Here is a 12,513-nt window from a genome sequence, read left to right as displayed (position 1 = left end):
TGATCATGACAAAACAACTGGTTATGTCATCATTATGAGAAAACACAAACTGTATTTTTCCAACTGTCACTTTTCCAAGACTCGATGTAGTGTCCTATAATCTGCTTAATTTCACATTACACTAAATAGATATGTCACATGTTGGACTGTTATGTTGTGTCACATCAGAAATTAAATGACACATGCAGTTCACTCCTTGCGAGCCTATTTCAGTAACTGCGTGTACTTGTGATAGTCTTTACAGAATATTTGCTACGTTGATTGTTACGTGGTGTCCTCTTTAAATAAAGTTATCAGGTTTTATATCAGTGGTAAAGTTGAGGCCCAGCAAAGGTTGTACTTCCTTCACCAACTGAGGAAATTCAACCTGCCACAGGAGCTGCTGAAACCATTCTACTCGGCCATCGTTGTGTCTGTCCTGTGTAGATCTATAATTGTCTGGTTTGGTTCGGCTACCAACAGGCTACAGCGGGCGGTCAGGACTGCTGAGAGGATTATTGGTGCCCCAATCTCCAAGATCTTTACTCAAATATTCATAACTACATTGTCTATCATAACTGACACATTTGTACATAGAATCCAAATGGTCCATTTGTAAACTGGACACATGTAAATAACACCTGTACATTTATTTATAATTTTTACTCTGTACATATTGCATTATTTAACTGTCTGGTTTACTATTCTGTTACATTATGTCTTTTATATTACATTATGTATGCTCCTGACGCCAAGTCAAAGTCACAGTGTGTAAGCATACTTGGTATTAAAGCTATTTCTGATTCTTATTCTAATATTAGCCAACACTCCTTATTTCACCTGGACGTTTGCGAGATGATGTATTTGCCTTTATAATAAACATTTAGCACTGATAATTCTTGTTTCTCAGCCATTTATATTTTTCCCCACAAAGTCGCCACAACACTGGATTTAATTTCATTTTTACTACAGATGAGAAATATTTGGCTTTCACTTGCAAAGCAATGCAATTCACATACAGGTAGTCGTCGACTTACAACCTATACAACTTACGACCACCCGACTTTACGACCACGATGGCTAGCGTTATTTTTTTTTCAGCTTCCGGCATAATTTCACAGTACAGTACTGCACATATAGCCTACTGTACTTATGACCAAATCGTGTTACGACCGATTTGTCGGTCCCAATTGTGATCGTAAGTCGACGACTACCTGTACTGTGAATTCTAAGGATTCACCGAGTGCCCTCTAGTGGACTATTAATGGAACTAGCAGGCAGAATCCCTATTGAATCAAGTGACTCGTGAGACTCGGATCCTTTCACTGAATGATTCAGAATGATTTAAACCGTTAACTGATTCATCTCTACAGTCAACGTTCCTACTACTTCCGGCGAAATTTATTTCCCTAATCCCTATCCCTTCTTACAGCAGTGCACAGTGATAGGAAACATCTCCCCAGTATCAAGGTGCAAGGTATCAAGGTCAGAGTACATCAATTAACAAAAGCTATTTTACACACGTTTATTGTTTAACGAAATCACTTAAAATGTGGTCATTTTAGCATTGGAGGCACGCTAAGCAAAACACATGTTAATAGATAACACTCATTATTGGTTAATAACCCTTTGTTGCCTAAATATATTAATTTCTCATTGAATTCTCAAAAGCCGTGTGAACATTGCACTTTGCACCTTTGAATACAGTCCCTTACAATTTGGACGTTTGCAGGGTTGCCATCCACTTTCAACCACTGGCCAGTGACCCACAGAATCTGAACGGACTTCCTGTGTTGGGATAGTCTAAGGTGGACCTTGATGTTTCTTTTTTTTTAATCCCTTTCAACATCAGATGAAGGCTGCTCCCTCTTCTTCCTTGCATTATGATTGCTCTCGGACTGTTCATTACTGCTGCTTTTGTTGTCAGTACTCAAATTACTGCTGCTTTCATCTCCAGAAACATCACCTAGTGATAATGCTGTAGGTCTGTAGTTTCATTACTATTGTCACTGTCACTGAGACAACTGTCATCACTTTCGACTTGTGGAGCCCTGGTTTTCATTCCACCAGCTCGCCTCTCGTAAAAAGTTGATTTGTTTATTTAGTTCTGCCTAAAAGAAAATGGTAAAAATTGTATTTATATCCCAACATGCTATTTTTTACAATAGTGTTGCAATGCAATGCATGCTATTTTACAATTCAGTATTATCTGTCCGGTTCAGTTTGGTGTTCAGATGAACACCCAGGTATTTGTCAGAGTCCACTCTGTCCTTTCCCTGAATGTTCACTGGTGATAGTGAAGTTTGTTTGTTCATACGGAAATCCAACACCAGTTCTTTTGTTTCTCTCTCATTTATCTGGAGGCAGCTCCGTTGACACCAGTCCACAAAGTTCTGGATCAGTCCTCTGTACTCCCTGTCATCATCATCTGTGATCAGGCCGATGATGGCAGAGTCATCAGAGAACTTCTGCAGGTGATAGGTTGCTGAGCTGATGTCTGCAGTGTAGATGGTGAAGAGGAACGGGGCCAGAATAGTTCCCTGAGGGGCTCCAGTGTTGCAGACAATCATGCCAGACTCATAGTCACGAGTCCTCACAAACTGTGGTCGGTCTTTGAGGTAATCCAGTATTAAGGTAGACAGATGATGGTCCACTCTTATGTAATCCACCTTATCCCTTAGGAGCACAGGTCTAATGGTGTTAAAAGCACTAGAAAAGTAAAAAAAACGTGAATCTCACTGTGCTCCCAGCCTTTTCCAAGTGTGAAAAAGCCCTATTTAGGAGGAAGATGACAGCGTCTTCCACTCCAATGCCAGGCTGGTAGGCAAACTGAAGTGGATCAATTGATGGGCTCAGCAGAAGTCGGAGATGAGTAAGCACCAGTCTCATTGGGTGCGAAGCCAGTGCTACTGGTCTGTCTTTTGGGCGCAACGTTTTTGGTACAGGTACCATGCAGGATGTCTTCCACAACTGTGGCACCTTCCCCAGCTTCAGGCTCAGACCAAACATGTAAAAAGAATATGCCACAAAGCTGGTCTACACAAGTCTTAAGGAGCCTGGAGCTAATGCTGTCTGGGCCTGCAGCCTTCCTTGCTTTGATCTTTATGAGCTCCATTCTTACCTGGGCTTCTGTGAGTATGTAGTGGGGGCTGGGGGAAATTGTTAGGGGGGAAAGGTTAGGTATGTTGTGGGAAGGCTGTAAGCTGATAGCAGTGAAGAGAGAGGTGGGGCTTGGGTAGTGTTCCAATGCCACTCTGACTATCCTGTTTGATCTGTCAGCTATCTAGCTATCTAGCCCCTTATTAAAGGTCAACTTTCATGAATTCAAATCTTATTTTTTCTGAGTTTCCTTTCTGTCTGATTTCTTTTCCGTGCATCAACGAAGAATGAAGAAAATTGATTGACCAGAGGGTACATGGACATTTATATCTATCTATCTATCTATCTATCTATCTATCTATCTATCTATCTATCTATCTATCTATCTATCTATCTATCTATCTATCTATCTATCTATCTATCTATCTATCTATCTCTCTCTCTCTCTCTCTCTTTATATATATATATATATATATATATATATATATATATATATATATATATATATATATATATGCACACACATCCCCCGTTTATTGAGGTGGTTAAATTCCAAAACTGCCAACGATAATCGAAAAACCGCAAAAAAACGGACGAACCACAAAAATGCTATTATATGTTTACAGTACTGTACTGTTTTAACATTTTACTTTATTTTATAACCGATTTTTTTTTATTAATAAATTCTATTATTTCCGCATAAAACTGCATAAAACAATTCCCTATACGTTTTTTGATCTATCGTGCTATTCACTAGAGACGGGAAGTCAGGTGTGACAGAGAAGTATGTGAGGGTGGTGCACGATATGTATGAGGACAGTGTGACAGCAGTAAAATGTGCAGTAGGAACTACAGAACGGTTTAAAGTGGAGAATTGCATCACGGATCGGCTCTAAGCCCTTTCCTGTTTGCAGTAGTGATAGACAGGTTGACGGACGAGGTCAGACAGGAGTCTCGGTTTACTATGATGTTTGCGGATGATATTGTGATTTGTGGTGAGAGTAGGGAGCAGGTTGAGAAGAGCCTGGAGAGGTGGAGGTATGTGCTGGAGAGAAGAGGAATGAAAGTCAGTAAGAGTATATGTGTGTGAATAAGAGAGAGGGCAGTGGAGTGGTGCAGTTGCAGGAAGAAGAGGTAGTGAAGGTGGAGGAGTTCAGGTACCTGGGGTCAACAGTGCAAAGTAATAAAGAGTGTGTTAGAGAAGTGAAGAAAAGAGTGCAGGCAGGGTGGAGTGGGTGGAGAAGAGTGACAGGAGTGATTTGTGATAGAAGGGTATATGTGAGAGTGAAAGGGAAAGTTTATAGGACTGTGGTGAGACCTGTGATGTTGTATGGTTTAGAGACAGTGGCATTGAGTAAAAGACAGGAGGTGGAGCTGGAGATAGCAGAGCTTCAACTATATATATAGTATTTTCTTTTTTTTTCTCCATTAAAAAAAATATATATATATATATATATATGGTCATAGAAATAATTCTTGACATGTTGAAGATAGATTGCAAAGATGGCAGCAATTTTGGTGACGTGTCTGTTTTATGACGTCATATGGTAGCCTTTAGACTTGGACAAACCCGTCAGGTCGAACTCTGTGTGGGATTCCAAATCGAAGTTGAAAATTTTCTGAGAAAACAAAAAGCAGCATCTGGCTGTAGCAACATGTCACACGTCCAGACGAAAAAAAGGCAAGAAATGACAAATAGGTTACACCATATGCAAGCAACATCTTTACTAAATAAACTAAATACCAATATTCCGGGTCAGGAAAATGGCAGTTTTCCACCTTGATTTTTGCTTTTTTTGTTGTTGTTGTTGTTTTCCCCAAAAGATGTGTGATCCATTGATCTTCTCATATCAGGGAACTCTTCTGAGTTTCCAGCCAATCCAAACACACGGGGCGGGACTCATTGAAAAAACGTCCATGTCCGCTCTGATTTCCGGGTTGGCGAGTTTCTGCAGGTGCCAATTCATCCACGTCACTTTGTTTTCGCTGTCTCACTCACACACACACACTCATACACTGGAGCACTTTTTTAACCACCTGGTTGATCTCATATTTACTTCTCACCGCAGGCTGTCATGTCATTACTGGAGACAGACGACACTTATGATTTCGTCTTCAAAATCGTGTTGGTCGGGGATGTCGGCGTGGGGAAAACCTGCGTGGTCCAGAGGTTTAAGACCGGCACCTTCATCGAAAGACAAGGAAACACAATCGGAGTGGACTTTACAATGAAGACCATGGACATCCAGGGCAAAAGAGTCAAGGTTGGGGTCTGACAAATGTAATGACTATTTAAGATACTTAGAGATATTTTACATATTATTTTATGTACATTTCCTGGTCATCTCTGTATTTTGTCAGAGTTGTAAACTGCTTGGTTTTTGTTTTATTGTGTGTATTAGCATTTGTTTACATTTATTTGCTCTTCTAACTTTATGCCACAGTAATAATTACCGATACAGAGTTTCTGCAAATGATTTAGGTAGAAATGACAGCAGGAAATTATTATAAGGAAAAAAAAAAATAAGGTGAAAATTCTGACCTTAATAAGTGTTATTTCTGTTATTTCTGTGGTGGGGAAGCAAACAAGTCAAAACTTGATCCATTAAAATCAATGAACCGATCAAATAAACCATATAGACAGGGAATGGAATGGACAAAAAAAAAAAAAGAAATATAAAGGAACCAAATAGTTGAAAAAAAATCAACAAAAAATATAAGAGATGAAAGGAGTCTGGTTGCATCAGCATCAGGTTTCAAGGCACTTGTGTGATTTTATGTGATGGCAGTGTGTCAAAATGAGCAGTTTATAAACTAACACAGTTCTGCAGAATCGATCCTTTTCACCAGTGTCTTGTGATGATGTGGCTTGAGATTTTCCTCAGGTCCAGATGACGACATCTGAACTCTCTTGGTTTAATCACTAAGGGCAATTTAGTTGCTAAATCACAGAGAAGCCTCTGTGTTCATACTTTCTTATCAGACTTTACATTGGCATACGTTTGCTGTGTGTGTGTGTGTGTGTGTGTGTGAGAAAGAGTGAGAGAAAAAGAGTAAACGAGAGCACCAGAGACATTGTAATGGATGACTCAGCAGAACATCAGTACATTGTTGTTTGACACCAGGTTCTATGTTCGATGAATGTTCGGTCTCTTTCACCCAAGTGAACTCCCTGAGATTGCAATCTTTCTCTGATCTCTTACAGATTCATGTCATGCGAGTATATTTATTCATCAAGCGGCTTTTAATTTACAAACCGCACTCGAACGATAAATTACTACAGTTATTACAGGCTTCCAATCCGATCCAAACAATATGCATTAATGTTTATAATCAGCATGGGATCTTTAGTGAAATCTGAGTATCACTAGTATCACTTGTATTTAAGATTAAACATTTTTTTTCCTTCTTCTAAATATAATGTGGTTTAATCCTGAGCTCTGGTTACTGTCTGTGTTTTCCTGGTGTTCATGTTTCCTTTAAATTCCCTGGTTTCCTCCCACTGTCCACACATGCCAGTAGGTGAATTGACTAGACTAAATTGCCTCTAGATGTGAATGAGTGTGTAAATGTATTCCAGCAAAGGTAAATTCTCCTGAGTGTCCAGCATTGCTGTTGTTACTGAAGATGAATGAATCTCTTTGAAAGAAATGAATAATTCATTTTGTTGAACAGTTGCAGATTTGGGACACGGCAGGACAGGAGAGGTTTCGGACCATTACGCAGAGCTACTACCGCAGCACGAACGGGGCCATAATCACATACGACATCACCAAAAGAGCATCCTTCATGTCTGTGCCCAGATGGATGGAGGATATCAAGAAATATGGTGGCTCCAATATTGCCACGCTTTTAATAGGTCAGTAGATAGAGTAATAGATCGATCAATCAATTAGTCACTTTACACATATCAGAGGAAAATTTACAGAGTTTCATATTAATATTCGATGTTGTTCTAAATCTTGTTGTTAATACAACAGCTCAGGAAGCCGAAAGAGCCAAATTGGCAATGATCTCTGGTTGGAAATGACTGTATACTGTCACTCCCCTGTCAGTTGGAGCGTGGGAATCTGTTTTGTTGCCATTGCCTTCATATAATGAGGCTGGGTGGATGGGTGGGAACTGCCAGTGTCCAAATTAGAGAGAACATCATCTGCATCTCTTTAATATTGGAGTGTGGCTGTGGAGATTTGTGCTCGTTCAGTCACAAGGGCATTATTGAAATCAGGAACTGGGGTGCAGTCAGCACTCACATTCATCCCAAAGGTGTTTCCCAGAGCTCCATACAGTAGCAGGCCACTCAAGATGTTCCACTCTAATCCATGTGAAGCATATCTTCATGGAGCTGGCTTTGTGCACAGGTGCATTGTCATGCTGGAACAGGTTTGGGTCTCCTAGTTCCAGTGAAGTAAAAAACTTAAACAAAAAGAAATTGCTGCCACATTCTATACAATTGTGTATCGTGAATTTTGTGCTAACAGTGACCAAATTAACATCATCGACATCACTTCCTATTTTCAGTTATAATTCTCTGTTCAAATTTTGGAAGGAGGTAATGATATTTTTTTGCTTGTCTGTAATTTAACATTTTCATATACAAGGAAGTTTATAGGTAACAATAAGTTACACTAAACCTCCTAAGTACATCTGTGTGACTCTAGTAAAGAACTGGATGTAATTTGAAGCAGTTATTTAGACGTTTTACTTTCATTTTCCACCAGTATTACTCTATGAATGTTTTTCCTTAACCCAAAATTGTTTCTGTTTAAACAGGTAATAAATCCGACTTATCTGACGAGCGTGATGTTTCGTTTGAGGAAGCTCAGGCGATGGCTCACCAGCTGGACTTCATTAGCGCCGTCGAAACGTCTGCCAAAGACTCCAGCAACGTGGATGAAGCGTTTAATCATATGGCAGATGAGCTGATGCTGAGACACGGCGGGCCCGTTTTCAGAGACAGCGTAACCGACAGCTTCAAGCTCAACAGCAAGGATGTGAGCGCAGAGGCCTGGAGCTGTAGCAGCTGTTGATGCTGGTTTTCATTTTTATGTTTTTATTTAGTTTTTTTAAGTCATGATGGCCTGCAACTTATCACAGGGCTCCTTTATGTGACTCCTGGTTTAACCAGCAATGTTGACCGAATTATCAGTTGTTAATTGATTAAATGATCTACACCTCCGATTTTCAGGGAGTGCTAGCTGGCCATATCAGGCACAAAACTTCAAATCGACGTTTTAAGAAAGGCGAAGAAGTAAGAAAGGAGTAGTGTAAAATGCAATGCACAGAAATGAGTAGCTGTTGCTTGGATTTTATAGGAACCTTGTCGATCGTACAATCATTATAATCAGAGAGTGATTAGACATCTGATTTCTTCTTCCTTAAGTCCTCAAACCAGCTTTATATTAGCTGTAGCTTAACATGTAAAAAAGTTTCAATCAATCTGTTTGTTCTGAAAGTTCAACCTGCAGAATGTGGAATGAAGTGAGAATAATCTCATATGCCACTGATTTCTCATCTGACCTGTTCACGAGCGCAGACTAGCCAGATGGCAATTAACTTTCTTTAAATAGTTAATTGTGAATGTCATAAGTGTAAAGCAGACACAACATTCTTCTTACACTTAGTGTACATATGAATGTATTCCAGTGGTTGCTTCTTTATCTAAGCATTACATATCTCACAGTCATCTCAAAATAAGATCCAACTCAGTAATCCCATTTGTACATACACAGCTTCATGATTTGGAATAGCAGAGATCGTTTGTTAGGTTGTAAAAGAGGCAATCAGAAGAGAACTACTGTCCACTTTTTAAAGAGCAGACTTGCCTCTAATATACAAATTTGGGAACATATGTCTAGTCTGAGTCCTGCTGGCATTAAAGGAAGAATGTCCATTTTTTTTCTATTCATCTATAGAGACATTTCAAGATATTTTTAATGAATACATTTATATATTTTTATTATATAAAGATTCCAAGTAGAACAGAATTAGAGGTGAGCACAGGCTACCTAATGATAAACTGCTAGTTGTGAGAGTCCCAGACTGTTAGATTTGCATCATAGCTTAGCCAAAACTACAGAAGCAAATGCCAAACATATCTTGTAATTTGGGAGTAAATGGGACATTGTATAAGGTGCAGTTTTGGCTGCATTTGACTGCCTTGGATACTAAATCTGCTCCGAGCCAGTGCTAAGATTTCTAACTTTGAACTTTAATGCTGGATTGATGTTAGATCACATTGGACAAATTGTCCAATCCAATATACTTTATAATGTCCTTTATTCACTTTTTTTTACAAAGTATTCTTTTTGTCTAGCACTTTGGACAATTTGCCACAAAGCAACTTTTCGAAGATCTAGGCTTATATCGAGACTCTTAATGATCAAGCCAGGGGTGCCAATGCAAAAATCTCCATGTGGACTGATTCACTACTTGTCTTACAGCACATCATCAGAATGTCGCTAAAAAGTGAATTATTACTTGCCAACTGAGGCTTGGGGGGAGTCACCTCAGAGCTGATGGCCTGTATAAGACCACAGCAGTCAGATTATCTATGTGGCTTGAAATGCTTTTACTCAAAATCTAACATCTGCCATTATTACCAATTTTTGTGCTCATTGTGCAATTTTACAAACACAAGCAACAGGTGGTTTATAGTATTAAACTGAAAACATATTGAGTGTGTAGGGTTTGAGACCTCTGGCTGTATTGTTAGCATTAAAACTTGATAACTTTATTTATTCAAAGGGTATGTCATACAAATAAGGCTGAAATAACATGAAGAATCCGACGCTCTCTAGGCATGTTTTAGCACATTTTAATAAGTATGTAAGATTTTTGTTTGTAATTGTATTAGAAAGTAAATAGTTTTTTTTTTTTTTTCTTTTTATAAAACATTTCCTAAATATTTTAAAATTCTATATTTTTACTATTTCACAGATTAGGTAAGAAGAAATGAGCCATATAATTTATAGTAATTGATTTTCATTGATATTAATCAAAAAGGTTAGAGGAAAAATCTAATTTTATGACACAGTTATACTATTTATGTCCAAATTTGACAAACTGTCAAAGTTTTCAAAATCACTTTAATACATGTTTAATATTAATAGAAAACTTTTTATAACTACTTTCAGTAATTTATATGCAGCATATAAAGGAAATTTTTTGGCAGTGTGTGTTTACAGTTTTGAGAAGATTTATTATTTGCCTTTTTGTGCTAAATAGTTTTCACTTGGTTTTGGATTACGATGCCAATGACTTAATGGTAAAGCAATGTTCCTGATTCAGTGTGTTAAGTGCCTTTGATCCAATTTGGATATTGTTTGAATGGTGATAGTCTTTTTTTAGGTTAATAAAACATGATGCATTTTTATCCTGATGTTTGATCAAAAATTTGTATGCACAATAATTGAATGTTCTACACCATAGCTGTTCATATTGAATTTTCAATTATTTTATGAATAAAACTTTTGGAGCATAAATGGCTTGAGTTTAAAGCTTCTTTGTGGACCCCTGATCCAAATATGTGCCTTTTGAACATCCCATTCCACATTTAGTCCCTATTTGCTGTTACAATAACCTCCACTATTCTGGGAAGGTGTTTCAAACAATATTAATATTGATTTTGGAGTGCGTTAGTGGTGATTTGTGCTAATTCAGCTACAAGAGTGTTAGTAAATTCAGGTACTAATTTAGAGTTAGGAGGCCATTATATATATATATATACAGTACAGACCAAAAGTTTGGACACACCTTCTCATTCAAAGAGTTTTCTTTATTTTCATGACTATGAAAATTGTAGATTTACACTGAAGGCATCAAAACTATGAATTAACACGTGGAATTATATATGGAATTATATACATAACAAAAAAGTGTGAAACAACAAAAAATATATACAGTGGGTACGGAAAGTATTCAGACCCCCTTACATTTTTCACTCTTTGTTATATTGCAGCCATTTGCTAAAATCATTTAGGTTCATTCTTCTTCCTCATGAATGTACACATAGCACCCCATACTGACAGAAAAACACAGAATTGTTGACATTGTTGCAGATTTATTAAGAAAGAAAAACTGAAATATCACATGGTCCTAAGTATTCAGACCCTTTGCTCAGTATTTAGTAGAAGCCCCCTTTTGATCTAATACAGCCAGGAGTCTTTTTGGGAAAGATGCAACAAGTCTTTCACACCTGGATTTGGGGATCCTCTGCCATTCCTCCTTGCAGATCCTCTCCAGTTCTGTCAGGTTGGATGGTAAACGTTGCTGGACAGCCATTTTTAGGTCTCTCCAGAGATGCTCAATTGGGTTTAAGTCAGGGCTCTGGCTGGGCCATTCAAGAACAGTCACGGAGTTGTTGTGAAGCCACTCCTTCGTTATTTTAGCTGTGTGCTTAGGGTCATTGTCTTGTTGGAAGGTAAACCTTCGGCCCAGTCTGAGGTCCAGAGCACTCTGGAGAAGGTTTTTGTCCAGGATATCCCTGTACTTGGCCGCATTCATCTTTCCCTCGATTGCAACTAGTTGTCCTGTCCCTGCAGCTGAAAAACACCCCCACAGCATGATGCTGCAACCACCATGCTTCACTGTTGGGACTGTATTGGACAGGTGATGAGCAGTGCCTGGTTTTCTCCACACATACCGCTTAGAATTAAGGCCAAAAAGTTCTATTTTGGTCTCATCAGACCAGAGAATCTTATTTCTCACCATCTTGGAGTCCTTCAGGTGTTTTTTAGCAAAATCCATGCGGGCTTTCATTAGTCTTACACTGAGGAGAGGCTTCCGTCGGGCCACTCTGCCATAAAGCCCCGACTGGTGGAGGGCTGCAGTGATGGTTGACTTTCTACAACTTTCTCCCATCTCCCGACTGCATCTCTGGAGCTCAGCCACAGTGATCTTTGGGCTCTTATTTACCTCTCTCACCAAGGCTCTTCTCCCCCGATAGCTCAGTTTGGCCGGACGGCTAGCTCTAGGAAGGGTTCTGGTCGTCCCAAAAGTCTTCCATTTAAGGATTATGGAGGCCACTGTGCTCTTAGGAACCTTAAGTGCAGCAGAAATCTTTTTGTAACCTTGGCCAGATCTGTGCCTTGCCACAATTCTGTCTCTGAGCTCTTCAGGCAGTTCCTTTGACCTCATGATTCTCATTTGCTCTGACATGCATTGTGATCTGGAAGGTCTTATATAGACAGGTGTGTGGCTTTCCTAATCAAGTCCAATCAGTATAATCAAACATTTATGGACTCAAATGAAGGTGTAGAACCATCTCAAGGATGATCAGAAGAAATGGATAGCACCTGAGTTAAACATATGAGTGTCACAGCAAAGGGTCTGAATACTTAGGACCATGTGACATTTCAGTTTTCGTTTTTAATAAATCTGCAACAATGTCAACAATTTTGTGTTTTTCTGTCAGTATGGGGTGCTATGTGTACA

General features: G+C 38.9%; 1 protein-coding gene across 1 annotated transcript; it reads left to right on the top strand.

Moving 5' to 3' along the window:
• Positions 1 to 4,975: 4,975 nt before the first annotated feature.
• Positions 4,976 to 10,562, top strand: rab43 (RAB43, member RAS oncogene family). Its single transcript, XM_083534586.1, has 4 exons — positions 4,976 to 5,033; positions 5,148 to 5,342; positions 6,754 to 6,937; positions 7,852 to 10,562. Exons 2-4 carry the CDS (start codon positions 5,154 to 5,156, stop codon positions 8,106 to 8,108), a joined length of 630 nt encoding a protein of 209 aa, XP_083390712.1. The 5' UTR covers positions 4,976 to 5,033; positions 5,148 to 5,153; the 3' UTR covers positions 8,109 to 10,562.
• Positions 10,563 to 12,513: the final 1,951 nt, after the last annotated feature.

This window comes from Silurus aristotelis (assembly GCF_946808225.1).
Source record: "Silurus aristotelis genome assembly, chromosome: 28".
Classification (NCBI taxonomy): Eukaryota; Metazoa; Chordata; class Actinopteri; order Siluriformes; family Siluridae; genus Silurus; species Silurus aristotelis.
The sequence above is the reverse complement of the archived record's forward strand: the minus strand, read 5'-3'. Positions and strand labels throughout refer to the sequence as shown.